A 22,769-nucleotide genomic window follows, 5' to 3' on the forward strand; every position below is an offset into this window, starting at 1 on the left:
TCCCTACAGAGTACAGTGCAGAAATCCCTAGGACAACCTGCATGAGGAAGACAATACTCTGTAGTACAGCTCCACGCTGTTCCTGCTCCTGTATCACCACAGCTGTTGGCAAAATGCTGGGGCTGCAAAAAACCTTACAGATGAAGAGCATCAAATGAACTGTGCTAAGACTGTTTCTAGACTCAAGCACACAAAAATCTCAGGTCCTGCTGCAGCCCTCAGTGGTCTCACAGCTGCAGTTAGCAAAGGCAGAGGTAACACACAAGCTTAGCAGAGTTGCTGTTGCCTTTGCCTTCATTGCCTTCCCCCTTAAGTTATTTCCATGGTTAAAACCAAGAAACTTCAACTATCCCTAACACAAACTGTGTAACAGCAATACAGAACTGGAAAAAACATTCCCCCCAAGAACCAGAGCCTGAGAGTAACAGTACTGGAGCAGGCGAGAGCTCCGCATTGCTCAGCATCATGACTGCAGCAAAGTGGCCAAAAGCAGATATCCATGAAAAAGTGTAAGGGCAAAGCACACATGTATGACTCTCCTACTGGGTATGCATCCCAGTGTCCACCAGGCTTCTGTGGCTTGAGGTCTCTTAAATCACTAGTCTTCAATCTTAGTACCCTTTGGTGAATTTTCTTTCACATATCTCTTTGGTCTCCTCTAAGGTCAAGTAAGCCTTTAGCAAATACCATTTTCACATCCCCATCTTCTGGCAAGGAATTCAATAGCTCAATTACACTCTGAATACAGGACAACTCTTTTTATCTACTTTGAAACTGCCTCCTGCTAGCTTTACATCTGCTGCACACTAGTCTTGTACTGGCCAAGGCAGCAAGCATTTGATCCCTCTCTGCTCATTTCATCCATCATTCAAGGTTCTAATTTGCAATACTGCAGAGGTCTGAACCCATCAAATGTGATTGTGCTGGTGGGTGGGTGAACTGCAATAATCAGCAAAATGCCTCACAGAAGACAAACACAATTTGTGGGGTCATCATCTGTGATGCCAGGCACAGCTGAAATTCCTGGAATTTCCCTAGAGTCAGAAAGGCAGACCAAGAACTCTGATGTGAGCCAAAACTATGCTTTTGCTTAGTGCAATACTTTGACAAGGTGGATGGGGACATTGCTGAAGGACAGAACAGGCTTGTTGGACTAGCTCCCACTGGTTTGTATTGGGTTATGTTCTCAGAATAGAAACTGCATGACAATAAATACATCAGTTCTGCTCAGGCAAACATAAATATTATCATATTCTTACAGTATACAAAAATAAATAGACCTTGATGACCTTAAGGCAAATTATGCAATTTTTTAAAAAAATTAACTCCAATTAGGGTTGACCTACATTAAATCCATGTGCTTTTTGCTGGCCTTCCCCAATTCTCCACAGTTTTTATTACAACCAGTATGATAGATTTTGACTACATAAGCCTTAAAGAAGAAATTGTTGCTTCTTTTATGTTCCAACAGCTACAAATGGAGTCTCATTACCGATTATGGCTCCTGGAAAACTACTAGGAAGCTCTTATTTTAAGTTTTGTTGCACTTATCTGCCAACAAAACCAGACAAAAACTGTTTCTGTGGCTTGAGAATAGCAGATTCCATAACTATGTTATCTTCAGCACCAAGTTTTGAGCTAGTATTTAAATGAAGAATTAGTTTTATTCTTCCTGATGGTAATTCTTCAGATAGAATTTCACTTTTGAGTATAATTAACATACATTAACTGCTTAAAAGTGCATAAAATCAAATGTGCATATAGCAGCTTTATATAGCCCTGGTTCACAACGTAAAAACTGTGCCTTTAACAAAAAAATGCTGATTTTACTGCATGCAGCTCATTGTTTATCAAAAGTGCTTATACTGTATTTCAAATATTCCAACACATATCTAATTAATGCCTGAATTTTTTATTGCAACATCAAAAAACGAAGTGTCATCTATAGACAATTCAAGTGCTGAATATTTGTGTCTGCAGTCAGGCAAACATTCAGTTTGCAAAATTTTAATATTAGCTTCACACTAGATTGTCTGCAGCAGCTCAGGCAATTTATTCCTTTTACCTACAGTCAAAACAGAGATGGTCTCAATGGTACCTCTCCCTTCACTGGAAGGCATTTGTGTTACTCACTGGCAAGTTAAGGGATAAGAGATGACTAACACCTTGTCCCTAAAGCATTTTCAGTATTGAAAACTACTATTTGCTAAAGTTTAACTTAAGTTTAACATCAAAGACTTTAAGAGATGACATTTGGATACAACAGGAGCTCAAGTGGCTTGAAATAGGTTCAGGAACGTCAATTAGCAGGTGGCACATCACTCCTTGATGTACACCTTCTTAAAGAAAAAGGTGCACCTCTCATTTATGTGCAGAGCTGACACACCTCTACCACACCCCCCAAAAATAAAAAAAAACAGCAATACTACGCTTTCAAAACTACCTTCTCAAAGCATAGGCAACATTATAATCAATTGCTGCCCATGCAACGTAAATTTAATGCACTTCCACATGGACAGTACTTAATTACATTTGCTCTTAGATGATTGCATTTCTTTGCCATACCATTCTTAATAGACTACTCGGGCTCAGGACAGCAGCTTCCAGATATTCTTATTAGGGGCTGGTCACACTTTAACTGCCAAAAATGTTTGGTTTTCACAGCTTCTGTAACCACAACAGCACTTACAAGTTAGGTGCAAGCAAAGCTATACACAAATAGGAGCTACATACACAAATTTGGGTTTAAATCACTTGCTCAGCATCATACAGGATCAAGAAGAACTAATTCTCATTTCTCTTTTCCTTTAGCTGAGTTTGTAACTTGCAACACCCCTTTTACATTTAACAGAAATCAGCCTTCAGACTCTATGCAACATTGGTTTAATCCCTCAGCACTGTTTATCTCATGCAATAATCAAATAGGATTTCTGTATGGAAAAAGTGATCTAAAATTATCAAACTGCATATGCAGAAGGACCTCAAATTTAGTTTAAATAAGCTTGTTTCAGCTATGCCTTAATTCCTGAACATTTTTTTACTGTAATCATTGCATCATTCCAGATATTATAAATCATAAAATTTACACAGACTCATAACCCAACAGGGATACTTAACAGAAGGAAAATCCATGAGGGCTTGTTAAAGAAAACACCATCACACCGGGGTCTGAATCTCTGAGGTGCAAATCATTAAAGGCTGGAAGATGTATTCTGGGGAGGTGCTTCCATGTTATGTTTATACTCTTCTCAAGGCATCTGCAATTGGCCACCACTGAGGACAGGATACCAGCTATATACATGATCTTTGGTCTGACCAAACAACACTACAAGGTTTCTCTCCAAAAGGTATCTAGCAGAGTGACAACATAAGTAACATCTTGTCTTTTTGGTAAGTGGTTTACAACCAGCCCAACAATAAATGTGATTAAAAATGTCTTATATAATACTCATGACTTAGGACATAGGAAATTAGGAAGATTGTCAGTACCCTCCCAATGTAAAAATGTGAGGGAGCTTTTTAAGGCTGTAAGTCAAAGGATTTCTGAATGTTGTCTCATTCATTTCCTTTACTTACTTTCAACTACAAATAAGCCTTGCATACTTTTATTACCATAATGCCTAAAAGCAGTAATTAGTGCCTTGTTGTGCTACATAAGTACATAGAAGACATCATCATTGCCTCAAAAGTACTTTTTGTAGGAAGGATAAAGTAGATCAACAGAAAAAAGAAGCACTCAATAACCTGAACAACTATTTAAGATGTAGTTTGAAAAAGGTCATCCAAGTTCCAGGATGATTTTGAGCAAAAAAGTGAGTCAGCAAATAAGCACAACTGAGGGCTGAGAGTCCCCTTTTAAGTGCCCCAGTGTTACTAACTACGATCAGTCAGAAACAGAATCCATAACCAGCTTGAGTTCATCAAATGGGTTTAGCACTCATGCTGTCAGCATATTTAAACAAGTCACAACTCACTCATTTTTCTTACTGAAGACCAAAATCAAACAACTAAACATGCTACCATCTTACACAATATTCACAGAACACGGAGGATAAACCAGGAATCAAGAGTTGACAATTCAATAATTCAAATGCAAACCAGAACAGAATAAAAACCCCAAAAGCCAAGCAAAACCAAGGTTGCACCCCTACAAATAAAGAACACTGGAGAAATTGACTGCAAGTATCGAAACTTGCATTCATTTTAGCAGTTAAACTCTCAAGATAGGCTGTACAGATGACATCCCACAGCAGTGAGTCTCAGTTTTCAAGTGTTATAAAATACTAATCTCAAGAAAGTAGTGGCTCATAACCTTAAAACTGCACCAGAATTAACATATAATCAGAGTGAACAGGTTTTAACAAGTAACAAAGAAAAACTTCAAGCTATAAAGCACATCTTGAAATCAGCACAAGTCTACAGACTATAACATTTCTAACATCAGTCTTTTGACATGCTTAAGCCAGGGTAATACAAAGAGACGGAGTATTACACAGAATTCCCTTCTACAAAAAACAAACCTCAAACCCTAGTCCTAGCCAGGTACAAAGTATACACTTTAGACAACATTTGATGCCAAAATGTAATTCAAATTAAAGTAAAATGTTAGAAAAACAGACATCTCTATGTTAAAAGTGTCAAAAAAATTTATCTGAAGAACAAATGTTGAAAACCCACTAGCGTTAGTCTTATATTTAGGAACTGCTTTTTAAAAAGGCAGGGTTGTGAGCCTCCAACCCATCTCATATCTCTGCCATTACCACTTAGGAGTGCCAGCCCAGTCCCAGTACTATTTAATCTGTGTGCAGCAGAGGTAATCCTTTTGCTAACAAGACTGAGATTTGTATATTTTGCATTAGCTGTGTCTAATTCCCCAGGTTCACAGGCTCTCTTGCTAACATTGTCACGCACTTGTGCTTGTATGTTAATGGCATTTTTCAAACTTCTCTTTATACAAGGAGAAAAGGGGATTTTTATTAAACACTACTTGACACCGTATGAGCTGCATGCTGTCATGTACCTATCTGGGAATTTCAGTAATGTAAATGTAAAAGCTTTAATGGAAGAGAAGGCAGCAGGCAGGAACACATAGCCTCAAGAGAGCTCTGCTTCAGATGTTGAGGAATTGCACTCAGACATGCTTGTGTTAGAATAAGACTTTCTGGAATCGTCTCCTCCAGTGACTGCAAAGGAAGCCTGCACAAACTGGCTATGATCTGAAATAAAATCTTTAGGATATCAGGGTATCAGCCTTAGGATTCGCTCTGATACAAGCATGTTGTCTATTTCACAAAAAAATACTAATCAAAGGGCAATACTTTTATTTACTACTCTGAACTGTGTAAAAACCCCACACTTTGACTATAGCAACTGCAGTTTGAGAAGCACCCTTAGAATATTAAACTGTACTTAAGAACATCATTGGATTAATATGTAACAGGTGTGTAACACCAGTGAACATTTTTTACTCATTCAAAATAACTTATAAATCTTTTATATGAAAGAATTTTTCATTAGAAAAACTTATCAAAGTACAACACTAGAACACCATTTTTCCGATTGCTTAGTGTATGCAATTCAAATAAAATAACTAAAGATTTGGAAATTTGCTACAAACTCTCCAATCAAGATGAAAGAACACCAACTAAAAGATAGACAATGAACGTAAAAAGAAGTTGAGAATTTTTTTTAAAACCTTCAAAATAACATTCAAAATATTACATTTCCAGAACTCCCCCCCCATAACTTCCCCCATTTTATTTAAATAAAAAGTACTAATAATTCCAGTTTTTGTTGCAGCAGTTTATGAAGTTATTTTTTAATACTCTACCATAGAAATAGAATAAAACCCCTCTTTTTTGTTGTTTTGTTGTTTTTTTATCTCCAATGAGCTGATTTCTTGAAAAATAAAACTGAAATGTTGCAGTCAGAAATAATTTCTTAAGTGTTTCAAAGAAAGTGTCCACACTCACCAGTGCTGCCGCCGTCAGACTTTTCTTCTGGTTGGCTTTCTGGAAAAAAAAAGCAAACAAAAAATTAACAAAGAAATGTAATGTTTCTGTGTTGATTATTTGAAATTACATCTAAAAAGTGGTTTGCATAGCAAAGAATGATAAATTATGAAAAAAAACACAATCACTGGGTTTGATTAACGTTTATAGACTTACTTTCTGAAGAATAACTTGCCACAGAGAGCAAAAAAAACATCTCCTTTAGTGCCCAAACTCACAATTTAAATGAGAGAACTCCATTACATTTCTGATTGAGCTCTGCAGGCATGAAGTTACACATTTATACAAAACCAGCAGTAGTATTGTACTTAAGCAATTAATAGTTTCCATGTATCTCACTTCTCACTTTTAAACAAATTAATACTATTTTTGTATATTTAAAAAAAATAAAGTTCTGCAGAAGAATGCCCTTAATTGGCACTAAGCAAATTTTTGGATTCTGTCCACCTCTTCTCTATCCTTTCTGCATATCACACAGGGATTTATTTCTTCAGTCTTTTCCCTTTCTGATCACTGACCCTCAAATGGTACTACAGCCCAACTCATTAGGTACCAAAAACCAGACATAATCAGAAATGTGTCCTGTTCCACAGAGCATAGAATCAAAGTATGTATGGAGGACAAACCTAGACACAAGTGTTGCAGTGATCAAAAAATGATCACTCGAGTGAACTGGCAGAGTCAGACTCATAAACAGCTTTCCACATGAAATTCCAACCCAGCACTACAAGAGATGGCAGCCACTGGACGTATTCTGGTAATCAGAGTTCTAACACGTAGCAAGCCCTGTGAAACAAAGCCCCTACATATATTTGTCAACTTGAAATTTTACTGCTTCTCCTATATTTTGCCTTTTTACACATTGTCTAGGGTAGAGAATAAAAAGAGTATTTTCACTTACATGGGATACAGTTAAAAATAGTAAAATACACTTGTCCGTAGCTTTTCACTCAAGAGATGTCAAAGCTATCATTACAGTTAATTTACTTGCAGGAGAGAGTGAATTACTGCTCTAACATGGACAGTAACTTTTGAGTTCAGTTAGTTTGATAACTTCTGCCAGCTCCAGGCTGGGTATTAGTAGAACTGAAAACACAAAATATTTTACAAAACCTTTTCTATGCCACTGATTCTTGCAGACTTTCACAGCTGATGGCCCTGTTTAGTCATGGAGATGGATGGCAACCTGAGGACTAATGCAAATAGAAATAGTATCTCACAGATCCTTCTTTCTTTACTGGTGACTGTCATTACTCTTTGCAGCTGAAGGCATGTGCTTTCTCACTAAGAAAACATTATATGGCTTCTTCCCACCATGAGCATTTACAAATCAAGTTAAGATCCCTGCCAACTTTCAGATATACGTGCAGGGCAAAAAAACATGTTTGAAAAAAAACATGTATTTTCTCACTGACCTTTTCTGCATATATTTAGGATATTACAATATGTTACTACCCAACGTTATACCAGCTCAGTCATAACTTAAGGAACCATTCAGTACTCACACAAGAAGCAAAGAGGATGTAATGAAGAATGTACAAACACACTAAGATATCAACCCCTGCCTGGACTGAGATATAAGGAGCAGCTGGATTTACAGCTGTTTCTTTTTAACTCCGTTTCAATGGAAAGACTAGCTAACTAGCCAAAACTGCTGCATAAGACACTACAGTAAAAAATTGTTAATGGCATCTCTGATTCAAGCACCAATAAACATGTATCATGTCTACAGGAAGGGAGTGTGTGTGTTTGCTTCTATGTAGCAACAGAATCTTCCCTGAACAGCAGAGACAAGCCTTGCAAAAAAGTGGATTTTTTTCCACATCATTTGACTTTTTTTTTCTTGTTACATCACAAGGCTCTGCTTTAAAAATCTTCTCAGTACTAATATAATGAAGAGGGTAAAGTTGTACTGTGTCTACTTAATAAATTTTATCAGTGCAGCCTCCTCCACAACATGTAAGATCCACAGATAATTGTCAACAGGTTGGGTTGTTTGGTTTTGTTGGGCTTTTTTGAGGGAGGCAGGTCAGGGGGTTTGGTTTTTTTACACATACACCAGTGACACTTAAAAAAATCCAAGAAGTTTAAAATCACTGAAGTAGGCAGAAAGCCAATCCTATTCCCATCACACTGAGCCCACTCGAAGATCCCACATATTTTGTGCATTATATCCTCAGTTGTTTAAAATTGTGCAGGAATCAACAGTCTATAATTTTAAAAACAAAAATGAAATAAAAATAATTAGGAGCCTGTCCCATCAACCACCTGAACCCACTTTACAGTAATTTGTTAATCCTTGCAACACTCACATAAAGTAAATAAACGTAATTTATATTTTTTTAGAGATGGAAAAGAGACATGACATTAGCAGTCACAGTTATTTTCTAAATGGAGTGTATGTTACAATAATATATATGAAATCTCGATTCATCAAAATGCTGTCTGTTCTGATCATGGGTTGCATCGTCTTTACGATCCTCCCAAAAATTTGGAAATTTGTATAAATGCCAAAGGCCTGAAAGGCTGCTGTTGCTTCTATTTCTTTTGATCATTATGCTGATTATAGGTTTTCCTCTTCTGCTAATAGCAGTCTGTAAAAGACTGAAGTACATAAAGGAAAAAAGAAGCATTAAGGAAGATCCCAAGACATTTTGGAGACTGGAATGTGTGGTTAAGTGACAGCATGAACAAATAGAGATGACTGGAAAACACTCTTAAAGTAAATAGGTTTATGTCAGAACTCCTCAGCAGGCAAGAGCTAAGATGGCAGAAAGATGAGGGAGGGTGTTTGTTTCCTAAATAAGAGCTTGATGAAAAATCTAACAAGTCAAACATTCATTTAATGAGATTAGAAGTTGTATCACAAGGCACCAAGACCCTGAGCTCTATATATTTTACTGGAAACAATTAAATGTAATTATAGGAGTAACTGCTTTAATAAAATAAATAAATGTCTTTCCAGGGTTTTTATTAGTTTCCTCCCTTCACATGTCTTTAAATGGCTTGATACAGCCAATATTCCAAACTACAAATATACAAAATACAGGATACAAACCTCTGAATATTCATTTCCCTGGAATACAACCACACATGGTAAGTTATATAGTAGGCATGATTCATGTACAAACTCAGAAGAGGTCCTTTCATATGAGAAGTTGTATAAAGGAAGAAAAACCCAAAACAAGGTGAGAATATTCAAGGGGTGTAGGGATAAAGGTGCTGTTCTAAGGTATATGGGCAGAGTTATGTGTATTATTGAACAGGATTTTTTTAAAAAAATACTGAATTCACAAACTGAGCTTCTGAAAGAATACTCAGAAAAATGGAGAAGAACAAAATGTTAAAAGCCAGCAACCTTCTGTGAAGCATGAAACAGTGAAACAATCCATGCATGAATGCTGCTTGGAAACAAAAGGTCTGGCAGTTGCTCCATCAATTGAATTATCTAAACACTTTTTACTTTCAGTAAAAGGGAACAAGCATGAAGGAATTTAAAGTCACTAAAATAGACATTAAGAGAGTCACATTTATGAAGGAGGAGTTGTGAAGATATATTCAAAATTTCAGTAAAGTGAGTCATCTCACCGAACTTTACAGAAATATCTTATGCTTTCTTTGTGCCTACAATGTAAGATCTTCTCCACCCATCAGTCCTTTAAAGTTAGGAATGCAATTGCCTGCAAAGGTCTGTGTTTCCTCAAGTCACATTAGTAGCTCATTATTCCAAGAACTAGCTCAGTAAGAAACTTCCACCATTATATATAACATAGCTGCATTTTTAATTTATATTTAGAGCCAGCAGTTCTAAACTACCTGCTGGCATAAAAATTAAGAAACAGGCAATCAAAGCAGTAAGGGAATTAATTTATAATCACAATCAGAAAAGTCTGCTGTTAAATGTTTAACCAAAGCATGTTCTCATTCCTTCAACCAAGAATGAAACTGTCAAATTATAGCACTTCCTTATGCCAGAGTGTCTGCCAGTAGGAAGATCAGAAAAAGAATTTTAACCAAACACACAATATCAAACCCATGACTTGCCCCTAGACAGTTCCTAGCTATACACACGTAAGAAAAATTAATTTTGTTCAATACAATACATTGAAATATATGCAAAATGCTGTCCTTTCCTCCCGCCCAAAAAATTACAGCTATGAGAGCTGGTGACAAAGATAAGATAAAATGACTGAAAGCACAAATAGCGTTGTTGCATAGCAACTGTTGATGTACATATGGTGATGTTTATGGAACAGAATGTAGTTCATATTTAATGCAGAAATAATACTGAAACCAGCCTAGACAGCAAGACACAACTGTGCTTTGGATCCCTCTGCAGTCACACAGAAGCCACACCTCATGCCAGCTTTGCTAAAGTGATGTTCAGGAACAGCACCACAGGTCTCAGTGATCTGCCCAGCTATGAAGACAAGGCAATGTTTCACAGGTGTCAACAGCCTTGCAAGGGTAGGGAGGTATTCTGCAACTTCCAGTTGCAACTTCCAGTACTACTCACTATTATTCATGACAGCTATTTCAAACTACAGAAATAAAAGAAACAGGAGAAACCCCCATGTTACCCAAATAAAACTGCATCATGTATGAATGCCAGCATAGACCAGATTTTTATTAGTGACTGGAATGGGATACACTTTATCCATCTTTGTATCAGCTTGGATCTAATATATCCAACTGCAGAAGAACCAGAAACTGAAATTCATTAGACTTTATACATTAGAGTTTTATACTTTAGACTGCATAACAAACAGCATCTCAGAAGAGGCTTATGCTGTCTATTAACTACTATGGAACCACCAGAGATGAAGAGGTTTACAAGGTAAGAACCGAAGGATTTCTTCTAACTATAACAGGTATTAGAAGCAAGCTCAATTAAAACAAAGCAAAACCACAAAAAAATCCTTTCATAAGTCTAGAAAACAAGTCATGCAGAAACTATTAAATTACTTGTCAAATTTTATTTCTTTTGCTTGGTCTGAACAATCTGACAAGTCAATGTGAAGTGTGGAATTATCCAGAATACGTAAACTTCCTGCAGGATCTCCCAAGATTACACAGTATTCCAAGGAAACTTTGTCATCCCTCATTCACTTTGTGAAAGACCATCAAAAAGATCATTACTAAAACATAAAGGATCCCAGGACTAGAGGACAATACACAGACTAGATCTTAGGTCTTTCAAACCCACAGCCAAAAAAGCTTCAGCTTTTATAAAAGAAACACAATTGTTTTATGGCATTTGCTCAATTTTAGGTAAGTTCATTCCTCAAGAAGGTACTGACTGAGAACAACAGTGCATGAAGAACATTATTAATCCATATTTCATTTGCGTAATTCCTCCAGATGCAACATTAGCAATGCCTTCTGTAGTTCCACACCAGCTTAATCTTTGGTTCATGGTTCAAACTGGCTTACTGATTGTTACATGATGCACTTCACAAAAGAAAAAGGAACAAGATCACCAATGCTTTTCACAAAAGCTATTTTATTTATAATTTGAAGACAAATATTGGTCTGTGAACATAAGAATGAATTAATTTCAATTTCATATGACTGTTTCTTACTGTGGATTGACTGTGCAAGCTTTTATTGAATCTTTTTGCATGGCTGAGAAAATTAAAATGTTTTTTTACCTTGTGGACTTTCTGGCATCAAACAGCATATTAGCCTGCCTTTCAGTTGGGATATCCATATAGTTTTGCTCCACTTTTCAGACACCTGTTTTTACACTAACCATAATTCACTACAAAATTTCTTGAAATTGGCCGTGGCTCAAAACATCCTTAAGATGCACATTCCAACACAGAAGTGTGGCTGCAGGAACATGGTGTCTGTAAGAACTATGACTGGAATTGGGAATATTTGTGGCACAATCTTTACAACAACAGAAGAAAAAGTCATGCAAGAAAAGCACATTAAAGTCTATTTTTTTATTTTACTGCCAATGTCAGCTATAACACAACAGAAACACATTTTCATCATTTTACATTTAAGCAAGTTTTAAGAAAACCCAGGGACTTTGCTAACCTCAAGCAAAACCAATTTTGATAGGGTCTATGCTTATGTAGTGCTTCATTCCAGTCATTTCTCATTTCACTAAAACTCCTTTGTTCCTGATCTAATATGGTAACTTCTACTCAACAGACCCATGTCCTCAAATAATATTCTGTAGTTGCTAAGAAATGCAAAATCTTTAATTGATTAAATAAAAATTGGACAGCAAAGTACCTAAAGGTTTTGATATACTGATATTACAGGTGGTAAACCAGAAATACATGGGCATCTTTTAGCTATCACATTTGAATGATTTTCATTCTAATTGATGACAAATATCCCACATTCAAGTTAAGGATCTGCACTCAGTAAGCTTTATGTAACCATTACAGGCTTTTAAAGCAGTATTTTTTATAAAAAGGTGTCTTGGGAAGTAAAAACCCATAGGATTTGCAGCAAACATACAAAAATCACTGTATATTCCAAACACACCTTCACATCTGAAATCACTCTCTTCTGTCAAGCATCCTGAGGTTGAGGCACAGAGAAACAAAAAAGGATGAAGTGCTACTAAAATGCATACAACATCATTGAAAACTATCTCCCTGACTCTTTTGACATTTGCAATATATGGATTATAAAAAACAGTATTTTAAAGTGTTGCAAGTCAGACACATGAAAATACAATAGGGTTTAAGCGAAAACCCAATATCATTACTCCATTAGCTTTAGAAAAAGGGGTAATAACTGAAAAGTGCCCAAGTTGTACTGTAAGAGCTTGTAATTAATATCTCAATGCTCATCCATTAAATCTTTAAATAGATTTTTAAAAGGAGGTGATCAAACCTACTAAGTATTCTAACCCTGTTCTGTGATTTATGATTCTCCCTTCCTCATTTATTGATAAAGTATCACACTGCCATCACAATTGCCTGCCAGCCTACAAACATCAAACCATCAGAAGCTGGTTATGCTGTAGCTTCCCGCCCCACAGAAGGCAGAGGTATCAAAACAATATCACTGTTATGTGTCTTCTGGGAAGATCAAAACCTAAGTGCCTGAAACTGAGATACCTTCTGCAAACAATGAGAGATGCTCTGCAGACACCTGTACTCTAAAATCCAGGACACAACCATATAATCTCAGTGGAAAACTTTTCAGCATGCAGGAGTTACATGGAAGACAGTCTGCTGAAGTTCTTGTGCAGTGTATCACAGAATCTCAGGGGTTGGAAGGGAACTTGAAAGATCATCTACCCCAACCCCCCTAACAGAGCAGGATCACCTAGAGTACATCACACAGTGTAATGCTACCATGACCCTTAAGCATAACATACAGTTTAGGACATATGAACTTGAATACCCTAATCACTTCTACAGCTACTAAGCTGAACTTCAGGCAGGTCAAACAGCTGAAATCCAGTGAGAAAAATGATAACCTTACTGCTGTACTGTTGGTATTATGACCTTATTGAGCTTTAATACACTTAAACCACATATATACTTCAAGAAAATGTGATGAATTGATGTGTTTATAGCTGAAATGGATCTGTTCAGCTAGACAGAGGAAGAAATAGCATTCTTATAACTCTGTATTAACAGCAGAGACCAATTCAAGGAGAAAAAGAGAAAATATTATTTGATCCCAAAACACAAAAACATTTTTTCCAGTGAAAACCATAAAGGGGAATACACAATGTACTGCACTCCACGCTCTCTCTGTTCTGCTCAGCAAACCCACAGTGGAAATGTACATGATAAATGTATGTGGAGAGCTCAAATTAACTCCTCAATCTTTCAAAGAAAAAAGAGAGACAAAAAGAGTGTAACAGTGTATGCAGATAACAACAAAACAGCCAAAATCTGACTTCTGAGTCTTCTGGCCTTTACACCATCCAGTTTATTGACATCATGTATACTGAAATCATAACAAATAACTTAGAATCTAACTTACCTACTGCAGTTTCCGTGAACACAGTTAAGGTCTGTCCTCCCACACTTTGCAAGATAAATGGATGTTCCCTTGGTGCACTGACTGAAGTAGGTTTTCCTCCAATATCGCTGATGTTTGCAAGCTCTTCATTCAAAGTAAATGACACCTAACAGTCACAATTACCACAGTGTTACTAAACAGACTCAATTACACAGCTTTACAAGTGATAGGGAAACAAAAAGAAAGAAAACACAAGTAGTATAGTACATTTCCATATCTAAAACATAAAGAGTGGGATAAGAGTCTTAACTATATTGACTTCTTGTTGAAGTAGAGAATTCAAAGCCTTCACGTACTTAATAAAATCTACTTAACTTTTAAAAAATTGTAAATTACTTCCTCTTGAAGTCAAGAGAACATTTTGATTTTACTTATTAAAATGTAAGGCATCATAGGTTTTCAGATATTGTTCGGTTTGAGTGCTTTAAAATGTTTCCCACAGTCAGCTGAGTTCCAGAAAAAGTGCTCAGTGTTCCTAGCCCATGGAGCCATGCAGCCCAGAAGAGGCTCAAATACTGCTCCTTTGCTAGGTTTACATTGTATGTCCAGTACAGGAGCTGAAAAGGTACTGGGGGGACTGGATAGCCAGAATCCCCAGCTGCAGGACACAGCAAGAAACCTGAATAGGGATATTTAGGGTCTCCCGGGAAGCCACCCATTCTCATTGGGTTCCTCACAGCTTGGCTCTACATGGACTGCAGAACATGATGTGTGGTTTTCATCAGTATCAAGATCTTGTTGTGGTGCTCACCAAATTAGGGAGGCTGGCTGGTACTCCAGCCCAGGATAGTTCAATCAAACACACAAGCCTCCAGTAGAAGGCTCTCCACTTAATCTGGGCAAACTCCTTTTAGAGTACCAAATGCCAAAGGCAGTTTGTCTCCCTGTCATCTTTTTGCCCAGTTTCTTCCAATTCACTGGCAGACCTATGTGGTATTTGAAGTAATTCTAACTAACTTTCCTTATCTCCTGCAAAAGACAGAGGAAGTGACTATCATTCACTGAGCCTGCTAATGAAAGCAGTTAGTGTCACATGCAGAAAAACCTTCAGGTTGCTTTATATTTAGTAGGACCAAATTCCAAAAATAAGACAGAGTGCTTCCTGAAATTGCAACTCTCCATCTCTAGCTTCTTTTGCTTTGTTGTCATCCTATTTCTCAGACAGACTTATGCAGTAACACATCTCAAAACATTTAAAGAGAAGGTTGCTACTATGATCCCTGCTAACAGATGGGTAAACAAACTCAGGGAACAAAGACTTGATGAAAGTCCCACACTAAATCTATGAAGAGTTCCCTCCTCCCCGTTCTGTGCTATGATGCTCACTTACAGGTATAGCAAAAAAAGTATGACATTAGGAACCAGCATGTTCTAAACAAAGTTTAGAATTCAAAATATAACACATTCACAGTCTTTGCATTTAGTAACTACTTACTTCTGTTCTTCCTTGATTTCTGCAAAAGAAAACATTTAATGTTTTAGTTTCCATAATCTAATTCCACAAGTTTAGCTTCCCCAATTAAAAAGAAATATTCAAATTCTAGTTTTGTTATTCATCTTCACTCCTGAGCCGCTCAAATTTTTTTATGCTGATGCCCAATATTAAATGGGAAAAGTCAGCAGGTGAGAACAGAAGCAACAAAATAGCAAGGAAGTTAAAGAGCATTAACCAGTTAGATGTGCATATTTCTTGGGTTTAAGAACTCAAACACCATGTAATGGGATACAGCCACTCCCTAGTATAGTTTCATGTAATTTAAATTGATAACCACTACACAAACAAGTACCTTCCTGGTTTCAGAGAAATATGCACAGTGTTTGCAAGAAACAGGATTATGTATTACAAGAGGTCCAGCATAATCAATGTTACTGCAGGTAATTTCTTCTAAGAATTACAACCCATAGAGGTCCAACAACAGCTTACTTGGCAATCCTTAGTTTTCCCACTTCACCCCTTCCTGAAGCTTTACTCCACTGCTGTGATAAGTATTTGGGGACCTGAAAAAAGAAGACACATTTCAAGAAAAGTAGATTTTAAAATTCTACACAAATTCTGTAGGTCTATATACTTTAAATGTGTCACCTTGATCACTGCGGAACATTTAGATCTTAGTAAGATCTAAATATAGCAGACAATATATTCTACTAGGAAGATCTAAGAAAATAATGCAGCACAAAAATAAGGCCAAAAAGGTGCTGTGAAGGGAAGACCTAGAGTTTGGGAACATCAGACACTCAGCAGCAAACCATAGCCCTACTCCCACCAGATATCCACTTCTCTAAACAGCAGAACCACTCTATGTAGATCTGCCTCCCATCACTCATTCCCACCCCTCCACTCTACAGAGAAAGGTCTTTGTGCAGCTGGTCAGTATGCAGGAAGAGCAAAGTGATGTGGCTGGGAGGTGTGTGGGATGTCTGTGTTTTAGCTATGCCAATTTTATACTTAGCACATGAAACAACCAAAGCAGGTTTGCAAACCATTTCCCTGAACAACTGCACAAAAGAAGGGTCAGTGCACAGACAGGAACAAGCAGCCCTGCTTAACCTGATACATCCAAGGAACGAAAGCTGTTCCAGTGATGCTAATTCATCTACACACACATTCCTTCAATAACAAACATCTTGGTGCCTGCAACCTCAGGTAGCCTGGGCTCCTGATGGACAAAGAGCCTACTATGTAACCAGGTAACAAGCTAGAAGCTGGTATTTCAAGTAGACCTGTTTTTCCTCTTTTTCCATCAGTGTAGCTGAAATCACCACCTGCTTCTCCATTTTCTGGCCAAAAAAGTACCAGCTAACTACTGCCAGGTAAGCTAGATCCCAACAGCTGGCCCTTCCATGGCCAGCCTTAACACCCTTGTTGCCGCTGTGTTGCACACCCATGCTCTCCAGGCTCCCAGTGCCCTGCCTCAGGGAGGAGCTCCCAGCTCAGCCCAAGCATTCAGCTCCCTTCACACACTTCCAGTTTCACAGTGTAACCTCAGAAGAATAAGGCACTTCTCTACCTTCTCTGCTTCACCATGTGGCATCAGTTCTAGTCATGTCTACTGTTCCTTGCAATAATCCAGCTCAGTTTTAAGCAGAGTTCAACGTTTGCAGATCACATAGATCCACACCGAGCCACAAAAATGATGAAGGGAGTGGAACATTTCCCTTATGAGGAAAGGCTGAGGGACCTGGGTCCCTTTAGCTTGGAGAAGAGGAGACTGAGGGGTGATCTCATCAATGTTTACAAATATGTTAAGGGCGAGCATCAGGAGGATGGAGCCAGGCTTTTTTCAGTGATGTCTAGTGATAGGACAAGGGGCAATGGGTGCAAACTGGAGCATAGGAGGTTCCACATAAACATGAGGAAAAACTTCTTTACTGTGACAGAGCACTGGAACAGGCTGCCCAGAGAGGCTGTGGAGTCTCCTTCACTAGAGACATTCAAAACCCACCTGGATGTGTGATGTGCTCTAGGTGACCTTGCTCTGGCAGGGGGGTTGGACTAGATGATCTTTCGAGGTCCCTTCCAACTCTTAAATTCTGTGATCTGCAGATCACAGGTTATTTTCCACACCGTTCAGCAATTCTGTCTTTTCTGTGATGGCTTTTTATACATACTGAACGTATTTTGTACAATAAAAGTGAGGTTGGAGCAATCTCCCTGCCACACACAAGCTATTAGATGCAGAAGTACCATGACACATCATGAGATGGAATACAGACCTGAGACAATAAGGACAATCTCACCTCTGATTATTAAAAACTAACTGTAAGATGTTCGGGTTATATGGAAATAATAGATTTTTATTTTTTTTTCAAAAGAAAATAGCTGAAAGCAGTGTAATAGAAGCTACTACTTCCTACAAAGCTCTATTTTTCTAATGAGGATGCAGCAGTTAGTGGGAGAACATCATCTTAAAGACCTACAGCAGTTGCAATGTCTAGCAAAACAGCAACTTGTTGAAGGAAAAATAATTTATGGTTCCAGCACCACGTACTAAAGAAGTATTTTGATACAGGAATTTTGTATCTTTTTTTCTTCATATGCTCATGGCACATCAGGACAAATCTGCATCCTTTACTATCACAGCAACGTTATTTACTGGTACAGCAAAGTTTGTTCTGGTTCACACAGTCCACAGCTACTGAAAACATCTGTGCCCACATAGAAAAATGGTGTGAGACACAGCCAGCAAGAAAGAGAAATGTATTAAGCTCTCTCTGTGGCATTTTCTGTTTCAAGCAGCAAAGAGGCAATTTGCAGTCTGATTTCTGTCTTGCACAGAATAAAACTAAGCCAAGCTTCACTTCACATCTGAGGAGTTGAAAAGCCTCTTCCAAAAACTTGCCAACAAACAGCAGCCTGCTAACTTCCTAAAGCTCCAAGGAATTTAACACTAAACTTGCAAAAAAACCCCCAAAAAACAGACCCTGGGAACACCTTAGTACTCGTGCTTGGTACTTTGCTGTCTCACAGCATTCCACGAAGTCCTGTGGAAGAGCTAGAAAACCCAGACATCCTTGAGCTGCTCAGCCAAACTAAATGTTAGTCCAGATTCTCATGAAGTCCTAACTTTGGGCCAAAAATGCACAAGAGAAAGCCATAAACTGGTACAATCTACTTATCTGTATTTCTTCCACAGTATTCAAAGTAGTAATTTTCTACAGTGAATTTCATGCCAGATCAGATATAATTTTCTTTCTAAAGCCAAGATAAGTGCTATGCCATTTCCATATCCCAGCTGACTCAACAGAAATGTTTTTATGCACTCACACCTCATCTGTATCTAATTTATATGACCAGGCAGTACTGAGTATGTGCCTGCCTTATGAGTGGCCAAGGAGTGAAGAACCCTCATGCTGCTAGAGTCACTGACTTGCTATACAATATAATCAGACAGGAAATACATGCTAATTAAGAAGTTGCAGACCAATCACGCTTCTTTCAGCTGTATAGGAAACAGTCTCAAGGAGTACAATTAATCATCTTTCTGATGGCCTATCTGCAGTCAAGGGCTATTCAGAGAAAGAAAAAGGGTTATGAAGGACTGTGATCAAAGGATTACTTGTAGCTATACACTACTGTGATCAAAGGATTACTTGTAGCTATACACAGTTACTTCAGTTAAAACCAGGTGGTACTCTCAAAAACGTGCTAAACTCTGTAGCCCCATGTTAATAATGAACTCTGTAGCCCCATGTTAATGATGTAAAAAATTAGAGGAATTATAGTCTTTCACACTGTAGACATCTTAATTTGCCACTTCAACTTTAGTATACTAAAAGTTTAGCTTCCAGAGAAGTCAGTTTTCAAACTCTCTTAACACTTCTTGGAAGAACGTACAGAAAACATTAATGATCTGCTTTTACAGAGCAAAAAGAAGCTTCAAAGATCTCACAGCAGGATTCTGAAAAATATGCACCCAGAGAAAGACCAACCTGTGGACACAATACCTGCCATACTTAAAGGCTACTGAAAGTTTTCAAGACAAGTGGCCTTTATTCTGGTATTTGTAGGTAAGAATGCTCCTCTCTCCAAAACACAATATGCAGCATGTACATCAGAAACTGAGTAAGGCTGTACAACTAAGGTTCTACATTTTCCTTTTTCTCTGAACATATAAAAAATACATTCTATAAAGATGCCATCTTCTAAATACAGATCAATGCAGCAGACTAAATAAAAAAACAAACCTTCCCACAGGGAGCAAGAAATTTACAATTCTAGTGGCTGACACTAAATGGGCTTCACTTTACCACGAGTGCATAACCAACAATTCTTATAATATTTCTCTATCTTAGCTTTCACTGAAAACACAAAAAAAAATTACTACAGTTGCTTTTTCGGTTTGTACTGCAGCAAATTCTTTGATTTTTGATACCTCTCTCACTGCTTGTGCTTCTGAAGTACTCATCAGTATATTTTTTATTGCCTGTTAAGTAGTCTCCCTGGAACACTTCCTGCGCTAGCATAATACATGCTAAAAGGAAATTAAATAAGCCAGGTTTTTTCTATTCCAACAGAACTGATTGCTCTCTCTCTCAAAGGAAGGACAAATTCAGCCTCATCATTCTAGTTAGTCAAGATAAAAAGTACAGGTGCTACACGGTCTCATACCTCAGAGTGTGCTGAAGGTCCTAGCAACAAGGATGGTTGTTTCCAACTTCAGGTGTGAAGAAATTTAAAGGATAAAATCTTGCACATCCCTTGCTAGGGCCTGCCAAGCTTAGCAACTTTGCTATTTTAATTTTTTATTCTACAAGAAGACAGCCAAATTACAAATTCAGACCACATGCATGAAGGATTACATTAACACTTACTTGGAAGAGTGATATTTTAAGCGTTTCTCTCAGTCTAGTTTTCCCTTTAACCAGGCAGCACCCTGTGGTCTCAGGGTGGCATCAACTACAAGCACAGATGTGCCTGAAAAATTCCTGGCTTGCTTCAGGAACCACCAAATGGTATCAGATTAAAGGACAAGTTCAGTGCCCCACCTCCAAGTGCTGCCAACAGCAGTACTGATGGAAGAGCTGGAGAGTATAAGAAGATAAGGTATTTCCCCAGCATACTATTCTAATGACTCTGATCTTTGGCTCAGCAGCCTTCAGGTATGGCAGCATTTTAAAATTTAATATCTCAATCTGATTTTCTTGCCTGAATTGGTCTAATGGCTTTTTGAGCTTCTGTGAAGCTTTAACATTCACAACTCCCGTTTTGCAACAAGTTCCAAAGCTTAACTACATATTGTGCAAAGCAGTACCTCCTTTGTTTGCTCTGAGCTCCATCAGATAAATGAACTTGACACATCCTTTAATCTTGTGTTAGAACTTAAGTCTTCTTTACTCATTTCCTCCCTATCCACCTGTGGCACTGCTTAGTACTTTACAGAGCTCTTTACAATTCCCAATTCGATGGACTTCCCAGCCTGAAAGGTAACAATGTATTCAGGAGTTTCCACCACAGCCACCATTCCTTGCCCCCCATATAATCCCCGATGCTGTTTGTGCTGTTTTTAGGTTCATTGCATGCTTCGCACAATGGAGGATAAGACCAGAACTACACACAGTATTCAGGATACAGGCAATATGATGGCATAATCATATTTTCTCTTTCGTTCTCTCTATCTTTTGTAATCATGTGCAGCATTGAAACTGCTCTTTTGACATGGCAATCTCACAGTTATCCACATCTACTGTGAAACTAAACCTCCTTTCTAATGACAATAACCAGCAGAGACCAAATCACTGTAAGTATAAGGTTAGTTTTTCTCTATGCACATCAGATTACATTTTTCACCTCTGAATTTCATCTGCCATTTTGTCAAGCCATCACTCAGCATCATGAGACAATTCTGCAGCTTTCTGTTGTCAGCTTTCATTTTTAGTATCCTGGATAAGCTACTACAATTAGAGCACCATGCACTTTTCACAGAGTTGTCAGAGTTGGAAGCGACCTCTACAGATCATCTAGTTCAACTCCCCTGCTAAAGAGGATCCCCTAAAGCACATTACTCAGGACTGCATCCAGGTGGGTTTTGAGTATCTCCAAAGAAGAAGACTCCACAACCTCTCCGGGCAGCCTGTTCCAGTGCTCTGTCACCCTCACACTAAAGAAGTTTTCCCTCATGTTCAGATGGAACTTCTTGTTTTCCAGTTTACACCCACTGCCCCTCATCCTGTCTCTGGGAACTACTGAAGAGTCTAGCTTCATCTTTCCTGCACCCACCCTTTAAATACTTGTAGGAATGAATAAGGTCTCCCTTCAGCCTTCTCTACTCCAGGCTAAAGAGTCCCAGCTCTCTCAGCCTTTCCTTGAAAGAGAGATGCTCCAATCACTTCTGTTGCCCTCCCCTGGACTCTCTCTAGCAGTTCCCCGTCTCTCTTGAACTGGAGAGCCTGGAACTGGATGCAGTATTCCAGGTGTGGCCTGGTCAGGAAACCAGACATTCAGGTGTCAGTATAAAAGAGGAAGTCAGATGCAGCAACTTCCCTGCCACCAAACTTGCTTTGATGTGCAGAAATTCTGAAATTCTGGTCATTTTCAAGTACTACGAAATGCTTTGCTAGTTGTTTGTGTCACACCTTCTCCACCCCAGACCAGTCTCAGTCCCCACAGGATTTTAGGTTCATGGTGTGAGCCTGATCTCTCTCCCCAAAGGAGGAAAAGTATGCCACTACTGCTTCTCTCCAGGCAGAACAAACACAGGTCTAGAAAAACAGAAGCATATCCATAGGGGACTAGAAGGGGACGCAGGCACAAACTCCCTCACTGGTTCTGAGCCTCCTCTTCCCTGAGTCAGTGCTTGTTGTTGCCAGTAAACACCATCAAGATATCTCAATAGGAAGACCCTCCAGAGCACAAAGCTGAGGCAGTGGAGGCCTAGTTTGCACCAGCAGGCGTGAGCATGGCCCTGCACCAGGCAGACACTTGGGCTTGATTTAATTATCTTTATACCTTTCAATTGTGTCTTACTTATAGTATTCTAGCACTAAGCTGAGCTTAGTCGTGACAGGACACGGGAACTCACTTTCCTTCTTGTTTCTTTTTTAAACAACGACATGAACCTGGAAGCCCTCAAACTTCCCCAGGCTCTCAAGAGTTTTGGGAAAATAAAAGTTATGCTGCCATATTCGTCACTCCTAAGGAAACACGAGCCAAGAACAGCTCTCAGATCACCCATTCTCCCCTGCTCAGTGTAGTTCAGGCCCGCAGCCGCCCCGGCAGGCCCCACGCCCCGCTGCCCCGGCAGGCCCCACGCCCCG

At 38.5% G+C, this 22,769-nt stretch overlaps 1 protein-coding gene across 1 annotated transcript in view; it reads right to left on the reverse strand.

Moving 5' to 3' along the window:
• GTF2F2 (general transcription factor IIF, polypeptide 2, 30kDa) overlaps positions 1 to 16,901 on the reverse strand; it is an 85,857-nt gene extending 68,956 nt beyond the window's left edge. Inside the window, exons 1-5 of the mRNA XM_010000867.1 lie at positions 16,701 to 16,901; positions 15,940 to 16,013; positions 15,451 to 15,469; positions 13,977 to 14,121; positions 5,973 to 6,011 (exon numbers count right to left, since the gene is read on the reverse strand). Of these exons, the coding sequence (XP_009999169.1) occupies positions 5,973 to 6,011; positions 13,977 to 14,121; positions 15,451 to 15,469; positions 15,940 to 16,013; positions 16,701 to 16,901 (478 nt within the window). The remainder of the gene's footprint in view (positions 1 to 5,972; positions 6,012 to 13,976; positions 14,122 to 15,450; positions 15,470 to 15,939; positions 16,014 to 16,700) is intronic.
• Between the last annotated feature and the right edge of the window lie 5,868 nt (positions 16,902 to 22,769).

Source organism: Chaetura pelagica, unplaced genomic scaffold, assembly GCF_000747805.2.
Source record: "Chaetura pelagica isolate M959 unplaced genomic scaffold, ChaPel_1.0 scaffold115, whole genome shotgun sequence".
In the NCBI taxonomy this organism is placed as follows: Eukaryota; Metazoa; Chordata; class Aves; order Apodiformes; family Apodidae; genus Chaetura; species Chaetura pelagica.